Genomic DNA, 12,514 nt, shown 5'->3' on the forward strand with positions numbered 1-12,514 from the left:
TCACGCTTCACCTCAGTTTCATTAACAGTAAGGAATTTAAACATTGGTCTATTTGGTGGTGGTTTAGTCAGTAAAGTGTTAATTGTATGAGTTATAATCTGTGGTTAGTACTTAATTTTAACGCCAGAGAAGTGTTTATTTAAGTCGTCAAGTGATATATCTGGGTTACAATGGTTAGGTTCAAGTTTCCCTATTCCCATGGAGCGAAGTTCTCGCCATGTGCTTCGTGCATTCATATTATTATTGGCTAGCTGTTGGTAGTGAGAGAATTTCTTATTTCGGATCAATACTTTAATTTTAATGCGCGGAGACCGATACTGTTCAAGAACATCAGGAGAGTTGGTTTGTCTATATAGCCGATGTAATGAATCTCGATGGGACATCATGCGCTTGACGTCATCAGTTAGCCATGGTGAGGGAGGTCTAGACACTAACTCTACGTTTCGGAGCATGCTTATTGAGGAGACCAAGTAAGAGGGAATTTAACTTTTGTACTTTCATATCCATATCATCTATGTTATGTCCTCCCAAGGAGAATTAGAAGTATCCAGTCTAAAGTCATTCATATTTATTTGTTTAATGTCCCTATAAGTGATATATTTTGTTACTTTAATTTATTTATTTATTTATTTATTTCATACCACCAACAGAGATGTTTCTCCAATTACAGGTGGCTTAGTCACTATGCATTAATTATTAAAAATAACAAATGTCAGAAAGAACTTAATATCTAAAAATAAAAATATACAACATTATTAACAGTAGAGTAGTAAACGGAATTTACAGCACATTAATACTTTTTCAAGTTTGAATATACTTAATATCTAAAAATTAATTAAAAAGTATAGACTTTTTCAGGTTCAAAGTGGACTTATAACCTAAAATACTTAATATCTAAAAATGAATTAAAAAGTAGAAATACAGAAATTTAAAATAAATTAGGAATTAGTATCTACAAAAGAAATAACTCTAATCTTAGACTGACACCCGTTAAAGCAACTGACATATAAAAAGATTTCAGTTCTCCCTACATTTTCTTTATCTATCTTTAAATCATATAAATTTAAATAAAATAAAACACTAAAATGAAACACAAATTAACCAAGAAATAAGTATAAACATAGTATAGTACATATATACACCTATAGGGTAAACCTTCAGAAATAGTGAACTGAACTCAAAGTGCCCAGCATAGTGCGACCATTACTTTAACTGTGTGCCTTCTTCAATAATTTTACATAATAATTGTATCTAACAGCAAAGTCTAGACCAATATCAGGAAATTTATGGACTGTGACGTTAGAAGTAGTGCACATTCTGAACAGTGGTGAGCTTCTATAAAATACTGTTTTAGAAATCGGAAGAAACAAGAGATGTCTGTGTCTTAAACTTCCTTTCCGGGTATTGAACGAGAATTGTTGTAGAAAGTAACTGTTATCTACCACATTATTGATAACTCTATGGAGGTATTTTTGATCATTTATTATACGTCTGTTTAATAATGAAGTGAAGTTAAATTCTTTCAGGAGATCGTTATAGTGAATTATGCCGCTAGGAACAAACCTGTTATATTTTTTAAAGTAAAGATAACGTAAGAAACGTTTTTGAACTTTCTCCACATGGTTTTGATAAGATTTATAAATGGGAGACCAAATTACCGACGCGTACTCAAGTTTGGACCTCACAAGTATGTTGAACAAGAGTGTGAGGGCTTGGATATTATTCAGGTCTCTGGTGTGTCAGATTAAGAAGCCCAGTTTTTTGTAGCCATCATTAATTGTGTCATAAATGTGTGGGTTAAACGACAAATTGTTTGTGATTACATAAAATCAGCTTCATGGTCCGTATCGCACTTCAATAGATTCACAATGAAGTATTTATTTATTTTCCACCTAGTCGATACAATGATTGCCTAAGGCAATTTTTATTGGTCAAAAGTGGTACATGTTTCGTATATTATCAACATCTTCAGCCACATAACACAGTTTAGATGAAAAATATAAAATTGACAAAGTAATGCTTTAGAGGAAGTGTCCTTGAAATTAACATAAGATTGACAAGATTAAAACAATCTTATGTTAATTTCAAGGACACTTCCTCTAAAGCATTACTTTGTCAATTTTATATTTTTCATCTAAACTGTGTTATGTGGCTGAAGATGTTGATAATATACGAAACATGTACCACTTTTGACCAATAAAAATTGCCTTAGGCAATCATTGTATCGACTAGGTGGAAAATAAATAAATACTTCATTGTGAATCTAAATTGTTTGTGATGCGTACTCCTAGATCATTAATTGAATTAACCTGCGTCAGTAATTCGTTGTTGATAGTGTACACGTGTTCTTTAGGGAATTTTCCGTGTGTAATTTTCATGAAGCAACATTTCTTTATATTGAAACATAAATTATTTTCTATACTCCATTCGTATAATTGATTTAAATCGCTTTGTAGTTTGTCGATGTCTCCATCACATTTCATTTCTTTGTAAACTTTTACATCATCCGCATATAAAAGGCAGTTTGAAAACTTAACCTTAGATGGGAGATCGTTGACATAAACGTTAAACAGCAACGTACCCAGCTTTGAACCCTGTGGAACACCAGAATAGACAGAAAAAATGTCTGAATTACAATTGCGATATGCTACATACTGTTGCCTGTCTCTAAGGTAGGATGAAATCAGTGATAGCATTGGTGAAGTCATTTCAAATTCAGAGAGCTTTTTCAATAAAATATCGTGATCAATTTTGTCAAAGGCTTTCGAAAAATCCAAGTAAATTACATCAACATTTCCCTGCCTATGCAGAACATTAAAAGAATACTGCGCAAAATTAACAAGATTGCTTATTGTTGATCTACCAGGCATAAAGCCATGCTGATATTCACTTATAGCCCTCTTTACATGAGCGAAAATACGACAATATAAAATTTGTTCTAGGATTTTGCACGGAGCGCATAAAATACAGACAGGTCGATAATTCTCAATCATCTTATTGTCCCCAGATTTAAAGATTGGACAAACTCTCGATATTTTCCAGGCTTTGGGAAATGTCTGCTTCTTAAGTATCAAATTATACAGTCTCAGAAGAGGAATGAGTAACACTTCAGAACATGCTTTTAGGATGTAGGGAGGTATCCCATCAGGGTCACATGATTTTTTGGACTTTAATTTCATAATAGCTGCTTTGTATTCACTTGTGGTTATAAATTCTACTCCTAGGGAATCGTTTACCAGTAATCGCGGTGTATCAGGAATAGCGTAAGAAGGTGGAGAAGAATAGTGAACAGATTTAAAGAACGTTGCAAAACCACTGGAAATACATTGACTATTATCTAACGTTATATTATTAAGTTTCATACTCTGTAAGGGTGGATCTTTTTGAGTTTGCTTATTTTTAATAAAATTCCAGAATGATTTAGTATCTTTCGTGATGTTGTTTTGAATTTCAGAGATATAACGATTGTACGCTTTGTTGATTAAGGTTTTAACATATTTCTTGAGTTGTTTATATATATGTTTACTATGATCAGAAAATTTTTGTTGTCTTCTATGCAATTCTTTCAACTTAATATTATGGATTATTTCCGAAGTAAACCAAACCAGGTATTTAGTTCTCCAAAAAAATGCTCTTTTGGGGACCATGGCTTCAAATACAGAATTTACTTTCACGTAAAAATGTTCTACTGCTTCATCTACATCTTCAATTTTTTCCAACTCAGACCAGTCCGTTTCTCGAAACATGTTATATATACCAAGAAAATTTGCTTTCTGAAAATCATATGCTATAGTACGAGTTTGCTTTATTCGATCACGTTCACCTCTTGGTTCTAGAAGAATTGTTAGTGCAGGGTGGTGTGGATCTTCTGGGACTAACGGATATTGCTCTCTACTCACAGTAACACCACTTACATTAGTTAAAACGAGATCAAGAGTTCTATCATTAACATTCAAAACATTGAGAGATTTCAATTGATACAGAGACATAAAATTAGCTAGGGACTTGTATGCGATTCCACCATTTAACATATCATAATCTGAGCTAACTATTAATGGAAGGTTGAAATCGCCTACAAGTATGATATCCTGGCTTTGAAGTTTTTCATTAGTTTCAAATAAATTATAAAATGTTAAGTATGTTTCTAGATCACTGGCAGGTGGAAAGTATACAGATACAATGTAGTATGTATGATGGTGCAACACTATTTTAACACATACTGCCTCAATATCCTTAAATTTTAAATCTAGTTCCTGACATGATCTCCTGATTGACAGCAATAAGTACCCCTCCTCCCCTCTTGGTACCCATTCTATCTCTACGATATACATTTAACCTATTACCCAAGAGTTCAATATTGCTGACGTCACTACTTAACCATGTCTCGGAAATTAACAATACATCATGTTCTGAATCGGTACTATTTACGCAAAATTCATTTAGTTTGGTGTTGAATCCTCTCACATTCTGATAATAAATAGAAATTATATTAGAGTCTATTATGAGTTTGAGAGATAAGTCATTTAAGTTTAACCTACTGACGTCTTCAAGTGTTTTCAGATTATACACGTACTGGTCCTCTTCCCGCTTGCGAAGCTTTATGTTGCCTGAAGGATCAACCCACAAATACGCGTAGTTCTTCTCATTCTTCAATCTGCGCGCATGTCCAAGAATCTTCTTACGATAAGAAGTAAAGTTCTGGTTTATGTAGATTATTCCATTACTTGGAAAGCCAAGCTGGGATGCGTTCAGATTCCTCTTCACTTTACGTCTCCGAATAAAGTTTTCTTTATCTGTTCTCCGCACAAACTTTACAATGATTCCCGCTGAAGACTGATGGGGTTGTTTCTTTAATCTGTGGTAGGTGTCGATCATTTCGTTGTTCACTTCAATGTCCAATGCTCGACCTAACACCTTCACTAATTCCAGCATGTCTTCTGTTTTCATTTCAGGAATTCCATGAATTTCGATGGAATTCCTCCTACAATACTGGTCTAAATCATCAAGCTGCAATGTTACATTATTAAGCTGCGTTTTAAGTTGAAGGTTCTCCTCTTTCAGTTTGTCAATGTTTTCTAAGCACAGCACTATTTCTTTTGATTGTTGCTTAATTAGCTCCGCGGCGGTGTCAAGTTTCTCATGAGTTAATTCTAAACTCTTGCCCAGTTCCCATTCGGTTTCCATGTTCTTTATTTTCACGTTCTCTAGTTCCGTCTTTACACTTTTCATCTCTGTTCTTACTTTCGCTACTTCATTCTTCAACTCAGATAGTAGATGGTAGATATCACTAACAGATGGCGCCTGGGCTTTATCACCACTGGCTACAACCTGACATGTCTTACACTTCCATAACCATCCCTCCGATTCTACAATGTCCACATCCTGTTCTGTTAAATCAACACATTTGCTGTGGTACCAACCCTGACATGCTCTGCACTTAATTTTCTGTGAACTATTCCATTTGCCAATAGTTTTACCACATTTTACATGAATTCATAGCGGAGAACTTGCAAAACGGTGAATCGATAGTTCAACGGCGATAGTACTCCCTTAGTTTGATACTGTCTGTTGGTAACAGTGCATTCACTACTCTTTGTTTACATCTAACCTACACAATCCGTACTCACTTTATTTGGAATTTTACTGTTCTTTCAGAATTTTGATGCACACGTATTTATCAGTCTGATAGTAAAATGATAATTGTTAAAAGTACATACCTTTCTAGCTGCATACACAAGGTATAACACAATGAAATTAGACAGTTTGAGGGAGCTTCACCGCCACATAACTACCTACCACCACACCATTAAGATTAAGAGAATATGACAGGTATATCAAGTCATGCTTAGAAATGCATGGAACAGGTATCTGACCATGAAGCAAGATGCTATGAGGGTTATTCATAAACATTAAATCAAGAAGGGTATGAGATGAGGAGGTGGTTCAGATAGTGTGGTTAGTCGGTTGTAGTGGTAATACTGTCATGTTACATGACTGGAATATGTTTTAGATGTAAGGGTTTTCAGACACTAGACTCATCAGAGTGGGATGTGTCAGACCCTACCCACTGACGCTGGGGTGTTTGCAGGTGAAGGACCAAGGGGGAAGTTTTCATTCCCCTTCCTGAAGGGAAGGGGCGGGCCACCTAGAAGGTAATGCCTTCTCTCTGGCCAGGAGATTTGGCAGGGTTCGGGGATTTGGAGTGGTTTGTAGTTAGAATGAAGGAGCTTTAGATTTGGAGGAGTGGGGGTGTTTGGCCTCTTGGCTACGGGTGCAGATCTGTTCCTTTGCTTTTTATTGAGTTTAAGTTACAGAGATTACATATATTCATAGATTTTACAATTATGGTTTACAGTGCTTTATGGTTTACAATTTGTTATCAGACAGTTATATATGTTATTGTTGAAGGTTAGGGAGAAGGAATTGGGTGATTTGTTGGTATAGGGTGGAGAAGTTGAGTAGTGATGTGAGAAGGACTTGGAGTAGGTAGGTTCGGGTTTGGGAGTTTAGATGATGGGATTGTGGATTGGGATTGGGAAGCCGGGCGCGGTTGTGTGAGGTGGATGGGCGTGGGGAGGGTTGCGGGGGAGATCGAGATGGCTCCACGCGATGTTGGCGGCCGAATAGTCTAATCCCCTGCTGGATCAGTCTTTGGGCTTCTTGGGAAGTTTGCAGTTGGAGCCTCAGCATATAGGTGGGTCCGGTTTCGTTGTATATCCTGGAAGCCCGAAGGAGATGGATTCCGGCCTGTCGAATTTCTTGATTGATGAGGTGCTGAGGTATGCCCGGGTTGACTCCTCTCACGACGCAGCTGGGTTGCACTCAGACGGTGGTGGTGGCGGAGATGGTTCATTGCAATCGGGCGCTGGCGGCGATGGTTGTCTGGTGGTTTCCATTAATTCCTCGTCGGGTGGCCGGGCCGAAGTATTGGGTGGGGTAGTTGGGATGGGAGACATCATTATAGGCGAGGTGTGGGTCGAGACTATGGTGGTTATGGGGGTCTTAGGTGAGGTGGGGGTAGGATATGTGGCAGTAGTGGTAGTGATGGTAGTGGTCGGAGTTGTATAAGTGTACGACGGGGGCTGTTGTGGTGGGATGTAAGGTGGCTGGGTGCAGGGTTTCGGTGTCGATGGGGGGGATATACTCAGGCGGCCGGGTCCCCGGTTTCGGTTCAAAATCATTTTCCATGTGCGGAGGGCATGGGTCTACGAAGAACTGCCGTCCGTGGATAAAAATTCCAAATTTCAGAGCTTGCTGGACGTCGTGAGATGTGGCCAGTTGGATCAAAAATTTCTCTGTAGGGATACAGTTCTCTAGGATTCGAGAAGCATTTGTGGCTGGTATACCGCTGTTTCGTAGAGAACGGAGGAGACCTCCGTCCGTCACAGAGAGATCAACGCCTTTAAGGACACAATTAGGCATGATTGGGGAGGCCGACTTCCTTTTTGGCGTCTGGCCTAATTATGCTGTTTGGCATGGCAGGGTACAAAATTAAAGGTGAGGTGTTCCCCTGCCGTAATAAAATACAGGCGTGATCGATTTCCGAGTGTGCAGGTGAACTTATCAGAAGCCCTTATAAGAGGCACAGTCTGGTAACTGCATATGGGAGATAAATCTCCACAATGGAATTATTGCCCGCCTAGCAATTCCGAATGGAAAATTCTAAATTCCCATGGAGGGAATTAGATATTTTTCACCAATAGAGCATGTCAAGACAAAACGCCTGAAAACCCTTACATCTGATATGTTTTGCCTGAAAATCATGGAAGTCCGAGTGCAGAGCATCCAGTTGTTCCGTGCGGTTGGTGTCCCTGCCTGCAGCCATGGTCGCTTGTTCCAGTCGTTTCTGAAACTCATTCATTCGTTCTTCAAATGAAGATACCTTGGATTATACTGCCTTTAGAGTCATGATGTTAACTCAAGACGATGACGTTACACTCACTCAACAGTTACCATCACTTGCAATAACTAATTGATAGTTTACGTGATGATACGGCTGGTGTTAAGCGGAGCGACTTCACAAGTAAACTACACTATGCGCCAACTTATGTATTTCAAGTACATAGGATGTTGGCTAACACAAGAAATCAAAACCGGATCAGCACTGCAAGAAGCATATTTCTGAAATTAAAACATCTTGTGTTAATCCAAAACTCAAATCCAAAACGTTCTGATGTGTCATGAAGTGTTATATGCTCTTGGTACTGCTTTATAGTGAAAAGAGAGACACACTAAAGGTTTCGTCAATAAAACCATTTGCAGGTCTTTGAAATGTGGATGTATCGCAGAATGCTGGAGATCCCACAAGTAGACTGTGCTGCCAAAAAAGATTTACTCCAACCATGCAGAGTCTTAACCCTCACAAAATGCAGAAAGCAGCCTATTTTGGTCACATCTTCAGAAATGACAAATACAGCCTGATACAAACAGAAGGAAAGAGAAAGGAAACCTGAACATGAGTAGAAAATTTTATTCTGGACATGGGAAACTCCGACAGTGGTTTGACATCCATGAAAACGCAACTCTGACATGGGAAACACACAATACAAAAACTTTCCAGATGATCAACATTCTGTGTGAAAATGGGATCAGAAGATGAAACTTGGTTTCCTGCCTTCAAGGTGCCAATGAATGTAAAGTACCACACATTGCCCATAACGGAATCTGGATTAAGTGGAAACTTGTTTTTGTTGGAATTTTCAGTGGTCCCAAAAAAATTATAAAATTTAAGTAAATTAACCTTGATTAAACTGAAACAAAAATTGGACATATAATGAAAATGATTAAATCAAAATACAACTGAATATTGCTTCTTGTTCAATCTGCAGTGTGAATGTGCCTTATTTCTATGAAATAGGCTACAGAACTAACTCACTCCCTTGGTACGCTGGTAGGCCTCAAGTACACAAACCTATTTCCGGGTGGGTAAATACATTGTGCTGATATCTCCACTCTTAAGGACATTCCTTGAACTCAGGCAAGGAAGCAGCTGTGGCATTAATTAAGGTACAGCCCCAGCATTTGCCTGGTGTGAAAATGGGAAACCACGGAAAACCAACATCAGGGCTACCAACAGTGGAGTTCGAACCCACTACCGCCTGAATGCAAGCTAATAGGGCGTGCTTCAAAGAAGAGAGATGTCTTAGACCTGAATGCTAAAATTCAGGTTATTGATGCGAGAAAAAAGACAAGTTATCGGTGAAACAAATTAATGAAAGTTTATAGTTGGAAAGACACACAGTTCCCGTGCAATTCCATTATGGGCAAATTTGACTGTACAAGGCATAAGAACTAAGAACGAATTTTTGTAATTAATTTTTGCCTAAATAAATCAGAATGACATGCCTAAGAACAAGGAATATAAACTAAATACAGTATCACATCTATGAAAATTTCCCTTGATATTTACCAAGAGATAGGAAACTAGACACATAGAGTAAGATTTAGTGTTTGTAGCACGAACAAGGAGAGACAAGCTTCTCTCTTTTTAAGAGTCATTCCCACCCGATTGCAGGGTGCCAGGGTCTGTGCCACTTACTGTATTATTGTTAGACATCCTCAGGGGGCGAAACTGTCTTTATGTCTTTGTTAATTTGGTCCAGCCACTGCTTAAATGGCTTTCTGTGATCTGCTGGGAATGAGCTGCAGTGCTGCACTGGTGACAGAATATGCCCGGCTCCTAACAACGTAGCCATACCATCGCAGCCTCGTTTCCTTAATTTTTTCTACGGCTGTGCCACACCTATTTGCTGATAATGATCCTCGTTTATGACAATTCTATGTGTGAGTCCATGGCTCTAATGAAGCATTCGCATCTCCATCACATGGAGTGCTTGTTTGTGTTTCGATGTTGCTGACCAGTATTCCATACCATAGAGAGCAACAGGGCAAACAGTCTTGCAGATTTTTGCTTTGAGAGGCTCAGGCATCCATCGATCACAGAGAACTCTGGTGACTTGTTGCTATTTCATCCATACTGCATTAATCTTATTACAAACATCAGGGAGGATATCACCTTCACAACTAATAACCGAACCCAGTTATTTGAACTTCGTTGTTTTCTCGAGTAGTGCTTCAATGGTGACAGTATCACGTTTGGAATTCACATTCCATATGTATTATGAATGTTAAAAGACCTATTCCGTAGGTATCAAGGCGGGTCTTCCGTTGTATTTGTGGTTCCAGCTCAGCAGGACTCTCAGATACGAGGAGGACATTGACAGCATACAAGAGGCAAGTTGTTTTACGTCGTACCGACACAGATAGGTCTTATGGCGACGATGGGACAGGAAAGGGCTAGGAGTTGGAAGGAAGTGTTCGTGGCCTTAATTAAGGTACAGCCCCAGCATTTGCCTGGTGTGAAAATGGGAAACCACGGAAAACCATCTTCAGGGCTGCCGACAGTGGGATTCAAAGCCACTATCTCCCGAATACTGGATACTGGCCGCACTTAAGCGACTGCAGCTATCGAGCTCGGTGCATACAAGAGGGACCAAGAGTGAGATGACTGGAGACCAGCAGTTATTGTATCCATGCAGAGGATCAGCAGTGTGAGAGAAAAGACAAGGTTAAATACACAAAATGACAAGTACAAACTCCACATTAATGCACACTGCCATGTTTCTTCTCACCAACACTATTCCATTATTATTATTATTATTATTATTATTATTATTATTATTTGGCTTTCTTAATGGCCATCTCATGATTTGTAATACTGTAGCATGAATAATAATAAAATCATATCAATATCCATACATACTTTCATAATTGAGGGCCTTAATAAGATTCAATTTTGCTTGGATTATCTTCAGATCATTCTTAAGGACACTGTACTGTACAATGCTAGAAACTTCACTTATTCCTGATGTCGCCACCGTCGACGAAGATGCATCTGCCTGTGATGCCTGTTCCATTGTACAATACCTATTAAATACAAAAACAATGAAAGATGTCATTACTCAACAATAAATAGCACAGAATATAATTAACATACCAAGTCATTCAACTATTCTACGAACATGTTTTACAATTGGCTTTACATTGCACCGACACAGATAGGTCTTATGGCGACGATAGGAGAGGAAAGGCCTAGGAGTTGGAAGGAAGAGGCCCTGGCCTTAATTAAGGTACAGCCCCAACATTTGCCTGGTGTGAAAATGGGAAAACACGGAAAACCATCTTCAGGGCTGTCGACAGTGGGGTTCGAACCACTATGAATATAATTTATGGTAATTTTAGCAGTTCAAAATGTTTTAGCTCAAGATACAAACACCAAGGATTTAGCAATCAATTACAATAATACTTTCAATATTGAAGGCAGTCATCAATGATCTGCATCTAGGACTATCACCCAAGTGGTAGATTCCAAATCAATTACTTACCAAACCTTTTCTTAAATCTTTACAAGAACTCGGAAATTTATTAAACAGTTTCCTAGACAAAATATCCCAATTCCTTATTCCTCATCCTAAAAATTAATATTTGCCTCAATTTGTCCTTTTGAATTCCAACTTTATCTTTCCTACTTTTAAAAGCTAAAAGCTTATTTGACTGAGATCATTCCATCCTATCTCTCCACAGACAGCTTGGAACACACCACTTACAATTGAAAAATTTCATTGTAATGGTCCGTATTTATACAATTTGATTAAGAAATTTATTTTATTTAAAGTATCCACCTAAACAATACACTTCACTTCACTTTACAAGTAAAAACACATGCAATTTCAATGTGCAAGCATAATACAGTACACATTTCGTCTTACTGGAAGACTTCTTCAGCCGTAGAGTCCTATTAAGAAATACCTTATAAAGTCACATTGAATATCAACCTTGAATACATCAACTTATCTTCTGAGGAATCTTTAGAAAATGTCTGTGCGACAGTTTGTTTTGGTTACATTCTACAAAATGTCTTAAGAATATTTTAAAACGCACACTTAAAAGAACAGCTAGAGTGACAAACACTCTCCGTAAAAACTTTGTAAAAATAAACTGCCGCACAGAAATTTTCTGAAGATTCCTCAGAAGACCAGTTGATGTATTCAATAGTACTCAAAGTATTCACTAGTGATATTCAATGTTATTTTACTTTTAAGTAATTATTTTTAATAAGACAATAACTTATAAAGTCACATTGAATATCAACCTGATATTTATTGAAGAAGTCTTCCAGTAAGAAGAAACATTTACCGTATTATGCTTGGACATTGAAATTGCCTGTATTTTCACTTGTGAAGTGGAATACTATTGTTGGATACGCTAGCGAGTGGTTGACTGTTCCAAGAGCTCTGTACAGTATTATCTTAGTGATAAAGTAGTTAACCCTTTGAGCGCCACGTGCTATTATGGTTTTCCTACCGCTGAGCGCCAAGGCCAGTTTCCGTTTTTTGCAAGCTTCTGTTTGATCACTCACAGTTCAACTGTTATTGTAGGTAGAAACTTGACATTTTTGTTATTTTTTTACCAATGTGATTGCAAAGCCCTATTCAGTTCATTTATGACCATTAGT

At 37.9% G+C, this 12,514-nt stretch overlaps 1 protein-coding gene across 1 annotated transcript in view; it reads right to left on the minus strand.

The window, feature by feature from the left end:
• Window positions 1–12,514, minus strand: part of LOC136881763 (uncharacterized) — a 145,508-nt gene that overhangs the window by 103,833 nt on the left and 29,161 nt on the right. Inside the window, exon 2 of the mRNA XM_067154203.2 lies at window positions 10,763–10,926. Within this exon, the coding sequence (XP_067010304.2) occupies window positions 10,763–10,916 (154 nt within the window). The 5' untranslated portion in view covers window positions 10,917–10,926. The remainder of the gene's footprint in view (window positions 1–10,762; window positions 10,927–12,514) is intronic.

The sequence above is a fragment of the Anabrus simplex genome, chromosome 1 (genome assembly GCF_040414725.1).
Source record: "Anabrus simplex isolate iqAnaSimp1 chromosome 1, ASM4041472v1, whole genome shotgun sequence".
Lineage (NCBI taxonomy): Eukaryota > Metazoa > Arthropoda > Insecta > Orthoptera > Tettigoniidae > Anabrus > Anabrus simplex.